This window comes from Salmo trutta, chromosome 2, assembly GCF_901001165.1.
Source record: "Salmo trutta chromosome 2, fSalTru1.1, whole genome shotgun sequence".
In the NCBI taxonomy this organism is placed as follows: domain Eukaryota; kingdom Metazoa; phylum Chordata; class Actinopteri; order Salmoniformes; family Salmonidae; genus Salmo; species Salmo trutta.
In genome coordinates, this window is record NC_042958.1 from 33,370,771 (window position 1) to 33,387,132 (window position 16,362).

A 16,362-nucleotide genomic window follows, 5' to 3' on the forward strand; every position below is an offset into this window, starting at 1 on the left:
GCAGCACTCGCTTAGAAAAAAATAAAAACACATGTTGGCCTAACAACTTAAAATAACCATGTTCTGAGATCAAATTTTATGAATTGTATTAAATAATAAACAGGTTACTTAACACGTTGACAGGTGCACAATTAATCATGTCAAGTGTCAATTGGAAACACAGACGTTAGAAGATTACATAGACAACATTTCAGATCGTCAATCACTGTGTCTCATGTGATGGGGGAACGGCCTATCCGACTGTCATCTCGTTTAGTGGAAATTTCACGACACAAAAGCAGACTGATTTGATCATCACTCCAAGGAATTTAATGTTTCGTTGGGTTCGTAAAATAAATGGTTTCACCGTTAACGTGAATTACAGAAAGGTAAACTTAAGGTATAATTCCAGCAGGTGAGCTATAGGTTGATGATGATATAGTGGATGGTGGTGCTGATGATGTAGGCCTACTACTTGTTGGTTATGACTATGTGATAGGCCTAAACAACAATAACACCAATAATAATAATAATAATAACTAATAATAATGCATGTTTAACAATACATATGCATGAATATCAATAATGACATTTATTAAATAAAGTAAATAACAACATTTTTAAATAGGCCTACAACTTTTTTTAACGTTTTGAATCATTTTCATTCATTGAAAAAATATGCCTAATATAGCACAAGTTACATTCTATTGAGTGGTTCATGCTGAAGGACATTGAGAGAAATTATTAATACGGCTCTGCAGCCGAACAAAATTGATGGCACGTGCCCAAGAAATTAGCCTGCAATATTGAATTGAGGACATTTAGACATATTGCGCCTGTTCGAGGGAAATTAGTTCTCTACTCAGATCCAGCAGTCTACAAAAATCATATGCAATTAAGTCTTGCAGGAATGTGATCTCCTCGCTAATGGTGATGTCTAGTTAATGGAGTCTATCGTCCAAGGGCTTTTAAGGAGAGAAATACTCTCCAAGGAATGGCTTCCTGAACATTTCAAATTGATAAAATGATGAGTCACAAATGTGTTTCACAGCAGTCCTAGCTGCATTTCAAGGCAGTGGTCATTTGTGCCGATTTAATGGAATGTATTTATTGCAATAAAAGAGACAGTGCACGTCCCCTTAAATTGCCTTTTTATAATGAACACATTTACCGAGGGTAATGAATATATAAACTATCTCGATTTGTCACTTTGATTTGTATTTTAGTTAATTGTGAAAGTAATTACGGCGCAAATTAACAGCTTTCAGGAAAGACTGGGGTTTTAGGGTCTGCTTCCATCTTAGGGTCCCATATACATTTTCCCTCCTGTTGACGTGATGAAAAGGGGCAATACATCTCCGTGATTGGTGTTGGCCAATACTAAATGGCTTCATATTTCACTTGTGCTTTAATAGAAATATTCACCTGGCCCCTTAATGAAATTAAACCAGGGGAGGCGACAAAGCACAGATCAAACGTGTGGCGCTGTTAAGATATTAAGAAAATGATCAAATCGTAGATTCAGATGCTGTTCATAAATTCTAAGAAATCGCAAAAATTGAATTTCAAAACATTTAATGGATCTCAAAGGTCATCATAAAAAAAGACAAATTAGTCCATGTTCGAAATGCAAAAGGTGAACATCATCTGAGGCCTGAGCGAGATAAAAGTAATATCAAGATTACCCCATTGGTATTATTTGATTAGCTTTTAGGCTTGGGTTTAGGCGTTCTGATTTTGTGGCGCACGTGGACTCCCATTGCAGGATGACACATCAATCTCAGATTTGGCTATTATTCCGTAATCGGTCATGATATCATCAAGGTTTCCAATTAAACGGTCATCGTTTACTTGGAACTACCCCGTGACTTGTTGATTTCCCCTGAGCAAATAAAGTCTGCAAAGACTGCGCCGGTCCCAATAGTGGTTAGCTGATGAATTGACAAAAACTAATCAGCTTGATTGGTAGACAGGTTAAGGGCAACAGTAATAATTCTAATTTCGACCTCTTCCTCCATGAACTTTAAGTGGCTTATTAGACCATAAGACAACCACCCCCAGAGCTATAGATATCTAGGCCTACATGGAACCTATGGCACCTAATAACGATTATATGCTTCATATTTTACGCGCTAATTTTTTTATTTATTTTTATTTCACCTTTATTTAACCAGGTAGGCTAGTTGAGAACAAGTTCTCATTTGCAACTGCGACCTGGCCAAGATAAAGCATAGCAATTCGACACATACAACAACACAGTTACACATGGAATAAACAAAACATACAGTCAATAATACAGTAGAACAAAATAAAACAAAAAGTCTATATACAGTGAGTGCAAATGAGGTAAGTTAAGGCAATAAATAGGCCATGGTGGCGAAGTAATTACAATACAGCTATTAAACACTGGAATGGTAGATGTGCAGAAGATGAATGTGCAAGCCGAGATACTGGGGTGCAAAGGAGCAAGATAAATAAATAAATACAGTATGGGGATGAGGTAGGTAGATAGATGGGCTGTTTACAGGTAGGTAGATAGATGGGCTGTTTACAGCTATGTACAGGTGCAGTGATTTGAGCCATACAGAACTAAGGATGCAATTTTCGTCAAATTTGATAACAGTTAGTGCACTTTCAATGTCAAAATATGCCTTTGAATATTGAATATCTATGTACCGGTGTGAATACAGGTGTGAATACAGGTGTGAATACAGGTGTGTATGCAGGTGCATGCAGAGGCATACATGGTATTACCCTAATTATAATTTTTCATAATTTAATACACTTTGAAAAGTCTAATTTGTAATTTATTTGAGTAATTAAAGGAGTTCCAAAATACTATGGTAAATGTATTGCATTTAGTTAAAATATCCATTATTGGTTGCATTTTCCTTTCAACCCAAACACAAAAAAGTCCATCCAAATATAAGACCTTTTTTTTGCAGGGTCCCAGGAGGCTATATGCCCTACATATCAAGATGTTACATTTAACATGTATATTGTGCAGGGCAGAGCAAAATGTATTCAGTCTACTCCCGGATTTGGGTAGTGGCATAAGGCAGGCTCTTAGCTAAATTTCCCAGTTGGGCTCAGGTCTCTGGGTCATGCATAGACACAGTTTTTCATTTGTGACATTACATTTTTTGGGGGGGAGGAATATAATATCATGTATGGTGTGCTCAATGGTCACACCCTTTATGCACAACTCCAGTTGAGGTTTAGGTCTTAGAGAATGTTTTGAACCAAAGCCAATACCTTTAGTTTTAGATGTATTTAAGACCCGTTTATTATTAATCACCCATTCTGACACTGACTGTAACTCCTTATTTAGAATTTTAGTGAGCTCACTGACTTTAGGTGCTGACATGTAGAGTGTGGAATCATCCTCTTTACATCGTCCTTCTAGCTTTGTGTAAGACCAGTGGCAATTATTTGTAAAAATAGAGAAGAGTAACGGCCCAAGGCAACTGCTCTGAGGGATACCAAACTGTGCATATCTGATGTTTCAGAAGCTTCCATTGAAGAACACTCTCTGGGTTCTGTTGGATAAATAACTCTCCAACCATGTGATGGCAGGTGATGTAAAGCATGAATAGGCCTATTATTTGACTGTACAGGCTTCTTCCAAAATATTTTGGGTAATATGTCTGTCATTGCTAAGCTGTACATGTAGGCTACACAAGCCATCAAAATCCAATGCATTAAACAGGCCTACGGATTTTGGTGCAAAATGTTATTATAAATACTTGTCCCCAACTCAAATGTGAGTTATGTGCGCAGAACTGAAGTTAGGAATCCACTGGCCCCTAGATGCCCCCAATTGTCTTATACTGCAGAAAGAAAGAAACACATACACTGAGTGTACAAAACACGAGAAACACCTTCCTAATATTGAGTTGCCCTCAGAACAGCCTCAATTCGTCGCGACATGGACTCTACAAGGAGTCAAAAGCGTTCCACAGGGATGCTGGCCCATGTTGACTCCAATGCTTCCCATAGTTGTGTCAAGTTGGCTGGTAGTGGATCTCTACTTCAAATAGCTTGTTCCATCTCATCCCACAGATGCTCAAATGATTTTAGATCTAGTGACTGGGCAGGCCACTGCTGTAAGCTAAATTCACTATCATGTTCATGGAACCATTCCTGGACAATCCTAGCCTTGTGCCATGGGGTGTTATCCTGCTGAGAAAATACATTTGCAGATGGATACACTGCTGCCATGAAGGTGATTCACCTGATTGGAAATGATGTTCAGATATTCTGTGACATTCAAACATTGCTCCACTTTTATCAAGGGGCTCAATGTGTGCCATGAAAACCCACCCCACACCGTAACACCACCAGCCTGCAATGTTGACATGCAGGATGATGAATGCATGTACATGTATGTGGTTTTCTCCATACTGTAGTCCTCCCATCAGCGTGAAACAGCAGATTTCATCAGACCAATTCTCCAGTGTGCAGTGTTTTTTCCATTGTTGCAATCACCAGGCATTATAGTCTGTTGCTCTGCACAATTTGTGTCAGCCTCCTTTGTCCTTTTTCATCAATAACCCGTTTTTTACCACTGACCTGCTGTTGGCTGGATTTCCTTTGGTTGGTGGACCATTCTTGATACACACGGGTAACTGTTGATCGTGAAAAACCCAGCAGCGTTGCAGTTCTTGACACACTCAAACCGGTCGCCAACACCTACTACCATTCCCCATTCAAAGGCACTTCAAATATTTTGTCTTGCCCATTCACCCTTTGAATGGCACACATACACAATCCGTCTCAATTGTCTCAAGGCTTAAAAGTCCTTCTTTAACTTGTCGCCTCCCCTTCATCTACACTGATCGAAGGGGATTTAACAGGTGACATTAATAAGAGATCGTAGCTTTCACCTAGATTCACCTGGTCAGTCTATGTCATGGAAAGAGCAGGTGTTACTTATGTTTTGTACACTCAGTGTATATGTTGTACAATAACGAGCCTTCCGTTAGCTGTCAATATGGTGAATGCCATATTCTCTTCACAATGGCCTACCCAAAAAGCATTTTAATAATTTCCCTTAGGAAAGTATAGGCTATAGTTTTTTTTAAGTAACTGTCCAGTGTTTTGAAATTTCTATGAAATTTGATCTATAATTAATTACAATATGAGTCAAATAGTTTTCCTTCCAAAAAATGGTACCCATGTATGTCAAAAGCAGTTTTCTGTGTCGGAATGTTGTGGGCATACCCCATCAACAGAATGGTGTTGGCTTATACTGATCATTAAAAATAGCCTATTGATTGGCCAGCTCATGGACCACTGATTGGCCAGCTCATCCTCTTCAGGAGGTTGACATCATTCTCTATGAGGAAATAGCAAGCATTTTTCTAATGTCTGTTTGAGATACAAGTTTGCTTTGGCTACAAATGCGAGTATAGGATGAGTCAACAACATTATTTGGGTAGACTATGAGTTAAGAGAGTATTAACTTTTAAACGTGAGATTTTCACTGGACAGTTACTTTAAGACAAAGGAGCAAATCTCCACCTTTGCAATCACCAGGCATTATAGGTTGAAGTCTTCACAACTTGTAATTTAATTAAACTATGTGACTATAAATAGGTCAATAAGCTCTCAATACATTTTCAAGTCTATCCATGTTTGGCTAAATGTATATCATATTATTGATCAATGCAAATATATCCAACCAATTCATTAAAATGTTTTCTAAACTTCACCCTTTCAAAAGTGCCCCATCGACCCAAAGTGGGACGGGTCATTTCTTAGAGAGGTATGTAATGTGCCAACTAAACGCATTGTAAACATGGCTTGGATTGACCAATGGGATAACCCCATGCCAAACGGGTGGAACCAATCCCATATTGAATAAGAATTAAGTGTCACGTTGGTTTCACCGCTCACACTTTAACCGAGATCATAACTTTAAGAGGTGGAACGACGACGACACTTCAATATCGTTTTGATACAACTGTTCAACGTCTGCAAACGACGGGGACACTGGTTCAAATGGAGAAATCCAAAAATTTCCGCATCGATGCGCTTCTGGCTGTTGACCCACCGAAGGTGCAGACATCTCCGCTTGCGCTTGTGACTTCTTTATCTTCCTCTTCCATTTCATCGTCCGGAAGTGTACCAAACTCAGAATTGAATGCCGACTCTTTACGGAATGAGACGCCGTCTCCACCTAGGATTTCCCCTTCTGGTTTGATTCCTAAACCAGGCTTCTTGAACAGTCCCCACAGTATGCTTGGATTACATCCACAGAGCAGCGCAGGGATCCCTCCCCAGGCTCTCTACGGCCACCCCATGTATACCTACTCCCTCGGGCAGCACCCTGCCTTGTCCTACTCATATCCGCATGGGTCCCATCACCACCATCCATGCAGCGACTCCCTCAAACTCTCGGCCGGGACGTTTCAGCTCGACCACTGGCTGCGAGTCTCCACAGCGGGAATGATGCTACCCAAAATGCCCGACTTTAATTGTGAGTATTGTGAGTATAACTGCTGCCATTTAATTTTCATAGTTTGTCGTCTATGCTTTTAATTATATAATAATTTTTGGACTGCTGATAAAAAAACTGCTGACTTTATATTTGCTGTATACGCACTTGGCGAGCAAGTGGATGGATTTTACATTATTCATCCATTGGTGCTTTTACTGCCTCAAGACTTGGTGAAGGTGCGAGGAGAGGGGTGATAGGTTTTCAGAGAGAAACTAAAATGGACATATAATGGACAGTGTGAAACTCGCAGCCGACACACTGTTTGCTAACCAGATACTACGCTTTTTGTTCCGGTTCGTTTTAACAGATGTGTTTACATTTAGGTGCCAAATAGGTTAGCTCTCTCTGAATATATATTCAGACAATGTTAGATGTTATACTAACAATATTATGGCAATTTCGATCTGAACCCGTTTCTTGAGAAGGCTGCATAGTGTGCAAAAAAACACACATTTATATCCCAAAGGATATGTCTTCTATATGTTCAATTTAAATCAGTTTAATATAAAGCTTTTATCCATTTCATATTCAACAACTGATTTCCCATTTAAACCTGAAATGATTAGCCTTTCATTTTCTATCTGCTTATTACAAAAGTACATATTGTTATAGGCTATATCATATAGGCCATGTATCATATAGGCTATATCATATAGGGAAATTGTTATCTCAATATTATTCCTTTTGTTTGCAGACAAATTGGATTTTTCAGGCATATAACGGTTTTATTACAGCCTATCGAATAATGTATTCAAATGCCGCGCATAGGCCTAATGTAAAACCACGCACGCACGTTGACATCATTTTTTCTTGACCTCATGAGTATAGAAATGTACTTACATGTTGTTTTCCAGCTCAGGCCCAGTCAAACTTGCTTGGAAAGTGCAGAAGACCAAGGACTGCATTCACAAGTCAGCAGCTACTGGAGCTCGAGCATCAATTCAAACTGAATAAGTATCTGTCGCGACCGAAGCGCTTTGAGGTGGCTACATCCTTGATGCTGACGGAAACGCAGGTATATAAGAGCTTCAAATACATGTTTGTTTGAGAGCCATTGTGAAACATACCACTATTATGCTATTCAATCCGTTTTACATGAAAACACTGCTCTTTAGTTGTGTTCTATGATCTGGCCAGGTGCTGCCCATTACGAACGGCTCGTATCTAAAAACGGCCTATTAACTTGAACTATTATTGTTCGACCATATAAAAACACATTTTCTCAAAAATATTTGTTATTTTCATTTTCAGGTGAAAATTTGGTTTCAGAACAGGCGAATGAAGTGGAAACGGAGCAAGAAGGCCAAAGAGCAAGCCGCACAGGAGGCTGAGAATAAGAAAAGCAACAAAAACGGACAGGAGAAATCGGACGGACAGGAACAAACGGATTATCAAAAGACTAGTTCTGCCAAAAGTAACAGAATAAGAGACTTCAGGGACAGTGACGACGATGAAGGTGACAACTTCCTGTACAACTCCTCGGATTGCTCATCAGACGACGATAGAAACCACACCAGTGATATAAGCCCACAGCCTTGATAGGGGTAAGGATACACGTATTTTTGAAAAGCTATAGGCCTACACGCCTTAAATGGGAATGAAATGTTCCACCTAACTGCAGCTGCATGTACAGTAATAACAACCTTCAATCACCTACCCGGAAATTACGAAAGTAATTAGAATAATTTGGAAAATACTAAACGATCAATGCCTGACTGAGATTCAGTGTGCAGAATGGCCCTATAAGGTCATATTGACGTTTTAGAATGCAGTATCGAGGTACACTCTGCTATTTGTAATATTGCATGGTTTTATGTGACAATGTCATGTTTTCATCCAGTTGGTTTAGGACCCTGATGTCCAGTACAATCACATGGGTACTCCACTATAGGTGTTATTGTCATACTATTTTGATATGGCTACCAATTGTAAATTCAGACATGATATTCATCTTTGCATTTTATTTTGTTTCATGTTTTTGAATTTGTGTGGATATAGCCTATAACACTAATGTCATTGTGTCATATACTGTTAACGTGCAGAAAAATGTCCTTTGTTTATTTTTGTATACTGTGTTTATAAAATGGCTATACTGATGCATGCTAAATTATTGTTAACCTCTCCCATGATAGCCTACAGACGACATTAAATACATTTGTTGTATAAAACATTGTGTTTTTTAATGCTGACCAATGTGAATTTATCAAACACACTTAGCTGATTATGGTCCCATGTTGGAGCCAATTTGTTCTCTGTTTAGAGGTCATAAGCATACACATAGGTCTGTATAATTTACCTTATGATCTTAGTACAATTTTGATTGATATTGATTTAGCCAGCAAGTGCATAGCATTTTATATTTTCTTGAGGGCTATTGTGCGAAGTAGGAAAATATTTTCATTCATAAATAAATTATGACATAATGTCTATATTTAGCAGATCGAATGACAATCCTTTGAAAATAGTGCTTTTGTTGTCTATCCGCATTAACAAGCAGTTTCAAAGATGTATTAATATGAGCCAATTGCTGGTCTAGTGTGAAATGGTTCCACAGTCTTACTCCAGACACGTTTGCACAGATCCGACACCGGTATAAACAGCGATTCCCATGACCCGACCTGTCAGACCAACGATGACGACAGAACCTTCAATAGGCCTACGAAGTGTATGATATCCTACTAATATATAGACTACATCCACAGCTTATAATGCATTTTTTATTTTATTTAGGCTATTGCCTATGTTACATCCACCAAAACAACATGCTTTTACTCATCAAAATTATAGGCTACTGAGCTCACTACATCATCTTTAGGCCTGAAGAGACTGCAACATTATCTGGAAGGAGAGAAATACAATATTGGAAGAAGACAGAGCTCTTAGTAATTGCAATGGCATTTGTGGCAATGTAATTCAGTCCAGTTTAATAGAAAGTAAAAGTCTAATACATATTTAGGCCCACACTTAAGAAAAAAAACATGAATTTCACATGTGAAGTTAATGTGACATGTAAAAGCAGCATGTGATAACATGAAAATCCACATGTGAAACTTCATGTGAAATACCATCACGCGAAGTGTTCCATAACCTCATGGTTTCACATGATTTCACATGGAAAAGGTTATGTGATCACTTGTGAAAATCCACATGTGAAACTTCATGTGAAATATCATCACATGTGAAATGTTCCAAAAACACATGGTTTTGCATGATTTCACATGTGGAATTTCACATGTGAAATAAAATTGTGAAATCATGTGGATTTTCCTCAAGGGCTTAGCTACTTTCTAAGCAAAGAATCTAGTCATACATTTGGTTCAATGTGAATGAAAAGCATTTCCTAAACATGTGGGAATTTCACATGTGAAATCATGTGATTTTCCACATGTGAAATCATGGGTTTTTCCATAAGGGTACATAGCTACCAATGAGTTATATCTCAGATCAATTACTAGAGTACATGTAAATATCAACATAATGCTCAAGGCATGAAAAGCAATTCCTTTGCAATATATTCCCTTTCTTTTACCCATAATGCCTCATCTAATATCCCCCTATTCCATTGTCTCTTTTAAGATTGACAATGTTTGGTAGTTGTTCATAATCACATGCAGTGTCTTTTTGTTTTGGAAATACAGATGTCTTGCATTGCAGCTATATGTTTATGAAGTGTGATATATTTACCAGTCTACTTTAAGAACAGGGTTGGGTAAATTACTTTGTAAATGTAATCCGTTACAGTTAGTGTAGTAGTTACCTGTCCAAAATTGTAATCAGTAACGTAATTTTTAGATTACCCAAATTCAGTAACGTAATCAGATTACTTTCAGTTACTTTTGGATTACTTTCCCTTTAAGAGGCATTAGAAGATGACAAAAAGGATCCATCAAACACATTTGTTGTGTCATCATAGTGGTCTCTGAATTGTGGTCAGACTAGACTCACTCAAGTAGAACAAACTTAAAGGTACAATGCAGCAGTTTTTATCCCAATATTTTCTGGGTAACAACTAACAATTAAGTACTTTACTGTGATTGTTTCAAATTAAAATGGTCAAAAATAAACAAAAATAACTTCTTAGCAAAGAGCAATTTCTCAAGCAACAATTTTGCGAGGACTGTCCGGGAGTTGTTTGAGTGGGGAAAACTGAAAACTAGCTGTTATTGTCAGAGTTTTGCGAGGACTGTCCGGGTGTTGTTTGAGTGGGGAGGGAAAAATTGAAAACTAGCTGTTATTGTCAGAGTTTTGGAACTCTCTTTCTTATTGGTCTATTAACATTTGAAAGTTAGGTCATTTAGCAGACACTCTTATCCAGAGATACTTACAGTAGTGCATGCAGGCATTTTTCATACTGATCTCCCATGGGAATCAAACATACAACCCTGGCGTTATAAGCACCATGCTCTACCAACTGAGCCACATGGGAATTAGTAACTCATTTATCGTATGGTGATGTCACCATGGAAAGCCAAAACTCCCTCCCATCGAAACAGGCAGAAATTTCAGGCGGCCTTTTCAACAGCTCTTAGACTAAAAGGGCCTTATCATAATTTTCACAATTTAATCGTATTATTCCAACCTCAGTGTGGAAATATATATAAAACACAAAAATCAAGTTTTTGACTGCACTGATTACAATAGTTTTACTAGTAACATAACTGATTACATTTACAGGTTTTTGTAATCATATTACTTAACCGATTACATGTAATCAGTTACTCCCCAACCCTGTAACATACTGTAGGTTTCTGTCCTACACGGTCTGGTCTGATGTACAGAACCTAGCACAGCTTAAATGTGGGAAATCAGTCACTGTAGCACATTGGTGAGTTTATGGGTTACTTATGCTTTATGTGGTGCATAGCATGATTACTGTTTTGTGAATTCCTTATCAGCGTTTCCTTCACGTTCGACCAAATGTGTGACTTGTTTTTTGCTTAGAAAGTAGCTAAACCCTTACGGAAAAACCACATGATTTCAAAGTTTTATTTCACATGTGAAATCATGTGAAACTATGTGTTTTTGGAACACTTCACGTGATGATATTTCACATGAAGTTTCACATTTAATCGCATACGTCTCACATGAGGATTCAAATTTTCACATGTGCATATTTTGTTTTACATTAGATTTCACAGGTGATGTCCTGCAAACCAAAATGTGTCTTTAGGATACACACACAAACAGTGCTTTTAACATAGTGTTTTCAATTTACATATTTGACACTCATGATTACATTGTATGTCCTCAACTTGGAATTGAACTCACAACCTCTAAGTTCACAGCATTCCGATCGCCCTGCTATGCCACAATGTCTTTCTCAATTATTGATTTCACCTGTATTCCTACACTTTGGACTTAAGTAAAGTAAATCTCAGCTTTGTTAAAAATACACTCAAGAAAAACGATTATATTTATCATTGTGATTCAGGAGTACCATTAAAACAGAATAATATGCCTCACCAACATTAGACAACTATACAGAAAACCCCTCAAATTGCTGAAATAAGTCAATTAAATCAATGATGAGAGAATAGTCAGAAAATAGCAGTGCAGATGGCTTTTTTTTTTAAGTGCAAAGATGTATTATATGTAATGAACGTGTAGAGGAATGCTACAGACTTTGTGGAGCAGCATATCCATCATCCAGAGGTTGTAAATTCTAATCCCAGGTGGGGTCATATTGAGATGTCAGTACTAAGTGATCGTGTCAAATGGAATCATACTGTCATTGATTAAAACGTTTTACACTATTTTAGCTGAACAGCGTACTACTTTCTTTAAAACCCCCATATAATTTATTTCCCTTACAAAAAAAACAAATTTGAAAATTGCAGTTTAAATTGTGAAAATGGCAGTTTCACATGTGAAATTACATTTTCATATGTAAAATAGCTATTTTCACATGTTGAGCTGAAATTTCCACATGTAAAAAAGAAATACGTGAGGTCAGATGTTCATATGTTCACATGTATTACATTTAGAGTTCACATGTTAACACCACCTTTCACATGTGAGGAGAATAACATGTTTTCATCTCACATGTGAATTGCAGATTCAGATGTGAAATTTTCAGTTTCACATGCGAAAAACCTTCACATGTGAAAATCGAATTGTGAAAATCTAATTCTCAAGTGTGAAACTGGTTTTTCACATGTTGAAATTTTGCATCCCTTATTTCCTTATTTTGCATTCATTATTTCATGAGATCATGTAATCACATTTGTAGTTTCAAAGTATCACATCTTGAAAATTTGCATCTCCATGTTGTCACATTTATTTCACGAGATCATGTTTTAAATTGTTTAGTTTCATGTTATGACCTGTTGATTTTACATGTGATCACATTATCACTTGTAAAATTAATTTGGTTTTTCTGTAAGGGAGTGTTCCAAAATATGTTTCAGAAGTTCTGAGTTTCTGTATAGGTGTGTTAGTATTATTGATTGAGGAGTAATTTAGCTAACGGATAGTTTGCCCAGCTGTGAGGATACAAAGAGAGAGAGCTGCTTAATCAACACCTCTCAGTCAGGTATGGGATGGGAACACTCTCTGGGAGGGTAGGATATAGCTGGGAACAATAGACAGAGTCCCTATTCCCTTTAAAGTGCACTTCTCTTGACAGGTCTCGTCACAAGTAGTGCACTATATAGGGAATAAGGTGCCATTTGGGACTTACGAGAGTCAGTCTGAAGAATGGGACACACACTGTACTACAGTGTAAGCATTATAAAATGTTGAGGCTAATTATAGGGTCTCCATATTTTCTTTATTCCTGTGATAGTACTGAAGTGTTAAGTAGTATACTAATTATGGGATTACAGATGCTTAACTGGCTGGTTGTGTTTGCTAGCTGGAGTGTTATCAGTAGAATTTAACATTTTAGCAGAACCATTAGAGGGTCACTCAGGGGTCAATACCAACCTAATGACACATGCAAGATGGCTTCAACCTGCATACAATAACCTGTGAGCTCTTCACTGACTCTCAGTCACAATTCGCCTCTCTAGTTGACTCACAGGGTTTCTCTTTGTTACCATAGAGACTGACTGACACGGATCAGCTACATTTGCACTTTCACCTTCATCAAAACAAATAAGAACATTAAAGGCGAAGACATTGCCACCCTCCCATAGATGCCATTGTCTGGTGGTCTGGCGGAGGGACGTTTCCACTGAGTGACCTCGGTGGCCCCGTCTCACCTTCTGGCCTACACACAGATTAATGCCAGCCTTGGTAATAGAGCTAATTAATAGTAGCAGGCATCAAATGTAATGCAATGACTCTGCTATGCAATGCATGCAGCCAATGTTGTCAGAGCCTTTGAGAGCGACGTCAATTTACCAACATTACGACCGGGAATACGGGTTTCTCGAAGTGGATCCTTTGTTCGGACCACCACCCAGGACAGTGGATCTAATCCCAAAAGCTGACCCAAAACAACATCGCCGCAGAAGAGGCAGACGAAGCGGCCTCCAGGTCAGGCTCCGTAGGCGTGCACACTGCCCAGCGCTTCCGAGTATACTACTTGCCAATGTCCAGTCTCTTGACAACAAGTTAGACGAAATTAGAGCAAGGGTTGCCTTCCAGAGAGACATCAAAGATTGTAACATTCTCTGTTTCATGGAAACATGGCTCTCTCGGGATACGTTGTTGGAGTCGGTTCAGCCACTGGGTTTCTTCATGTGTCGCGCCAACAGAGATAAACACCTCTCGGGGAAGAAGAAGGGCGGGGGTGTATGCTTCATGATTAACAACTCATGGTATAATCATAACAGCATACCGGAACTCAAGTCCTCCTTCTCACCCGACCTAGAATTACTTCAAATGCCAACCATATTATCTCCCAAGAGAATTCTCGTCAGTTATCGTCACAGCTGTGTATATACCCCCTCAAGCAGACACCACGACGGCCCTCAAGGAACTCACTGAACTCTATGTAAACTGGAAACCATATATCCTGAGACTGCATTTACTGTAGCTTGGGATTTTAACAAAGCAAATTTGAGAACAAGGCTACTTAAATTCTATCAGCATATTGGTTGCAGCACTCGCGCAGGCAATACACTCGATCACTGCTACTCTAACTTCCGCAATGCATACAAGACCCTTCCTCACCCCCCCCTTTGGCAAATCCAACCACGACTCCATCTTGCTCTCACCATCCTATAGGCAGAAACTCAAACAGGATGTTCCCATGACTAGAACCATTCAACGCTGGTCTGACCAATCGGAATCCACGCTTCAAGATTTCTTTGATCACGCCGACTGGGAAATGTTCTGGGCAGCCTCTGAGAATAACATCGATCTATACGCTGACTTGGTGAGTGAGTTTATAAGGAAGTGATTTGGAGATGTTGTACCCACTGTGACTATTAGAACCTACTCTAACCAGAAACCATGGATGGATGTCGGCATTCGCGCAAAACTGAAAGCGCGAACCACCACATTTAACCATGGAAAGAGGACTGGGAATATGGCCGAATATAAACAGTGTAGTTAATCCCTCCGCAAGGCAATCAAACAAGTGAAATGTCAGTATAGGGACAAAGTGGAGTCGCAATTCAACGGCTCAGACACAAGACGTGTGTGGCAGGGTCTACAGGAAATCACAGACTACAAAAAGAAAACCAGCCACGTTACGGACACCGATGTCTCGCATCCAGAAAAACTAAAACACCTTCTTTGCCTTCTTTGAGGATAATACAGCACCACCGTCATGGCCCGCTAACAAGGACTGCCCCCCCTTCCTCCTCCGTGGCCGACGCGAGTAAGACATTTAAACGTGTTAACCCTCGCAAGGCTGCTGGCCCAGACGGCATCCATAGCCGCGTCCTCAGAGTATGCGTAGACCAGCTGGATGGTGTGTTTACGGACATATTCAATTATTCCCTTTCCCAGTCTGCTGTCCCCACATAATTCAAGATGGCCAACATTGTTCCTGTACCCAAGAAGGCAAAGACAACTGAACTAAATTACTACTGCCCCGTAGCTCTCACTTCATCATGAAGTGCTTTGAGAGACTAGTCAAGGATAATATCACCTCTACCTTACCTGCCACCCTAGACCCACTTCAGTTTGCATACCGCCCCAACAGGTCCACAGACGGTGCAATCGCCATCACACTGCACACTGCCCTATCCCATCTGTACAAGAGGAATACCTATGTAAGAATGCTGTTCATTGACTACAGCTCAGCATTCAACACCATAGTACCCTCCAAGCTCCTCATTAAGCTGGAGGTCCTGGGTCTCAACCCCGCCCTGTGCAATTTGGTCCTGGACTTTCTGACGGGCCGCCCTCAGATGGTGAAGATAGGAAACAACATCTCCACTTCGCTGACCCTCAACACTGGGGCTCCACAAGGGTGGGTGCTCAGCCCCATCCTGTACTCCCTGTTCACCCATGACTGCGTGGCCATGCACGCCTCCAACTCAATCATCAAGTTTAGAAGACACAACAGTAGTGGGCTTAATTACCAACAACGACGAGACAACCTACAGGGAGGAGGTGAGGGCACTCAAAGTGTGGTGTCACTCAACGTCAACAAAACAAAGGAGACGATAATGGACTTCAGGAAACAGCAGAGGGAGCACCCCCCATCCACATCGAAGGGACAGTAGTGGAGAAGGTGGAAAGTTTTAAGTTCCTCGGCGTACATATCACAGACAAACTAAAATGGTCCACCCACACAGACAGTGTTGTGAAGAATACACAACAGCTCCTCTTCAACCTCAGGAGGCTAAAAAAATGTGGCTTGTCACCTAAAACCCTGACAAACTTTTATAGATGCACAATCGAGAGCATCCTGTCGGGCTGTATCACTGCCTGGTATGGCAACTGCACCACCCTCAACTGCAACGCTCTCCAGAGGGTGGTGC

General features: G+C 39.5%; 1 protein-coding gene across 1 annotated transcript; it reads left to right on the forward strand.

Annotated features, from left to right (window-relative positions):
• Positions 1-5,447: 5,447 nt before the first annotated feature.
• Positions 5,448-8,217, forward strand: LOC115148321 (motor neuron and pancreas homeobox protein 1-like). Its single transcript, XM_029690249.1, has 3 exons — positions 5,448-6,460; positions 7,336-7,496; positions 7,733-8,217. The coding sequence occupies exons 1-3, from the start codon at positions 5,983-5,985 to the stop codon at positions 8,018-8,020; spliced, it is 927 nt and encodes a 308-aa protein (XP_029546109.1). The 5' UTR covers positions 5,448-5,982; the 3' UTR covers positions 8,021-8,217.
• The last annotated feature ends 8,145 nt before the right edge of the window (positions 8,218-16,362 follow it).

Excerpts from the sequence above, each read along its gene's own strand:
- LOC115148321 (XM_029690249.1), top strand. The coding sequence starts at position 5,983 with ATGGAGAAATCCAAAAATTTCCGCATCGATGCGCTTCTGGCTGTTGAC. Across the intron at positions 6,461-7,335 it reads CAAAATGCCCGACTTTAATT|CTCAGGCCCAGTCAAACTTG; the intron begins GTGAGTATTGTG and ends GTTGTTTTCCAG. Across the intron at positions 7,497-7,732 it reads TGATGCTGACGGAAACGCAG|GTGAAAATTTGGTTTCAGAA; the intron begins GTATATAAGAGC and ends TTTCATTTTCAG.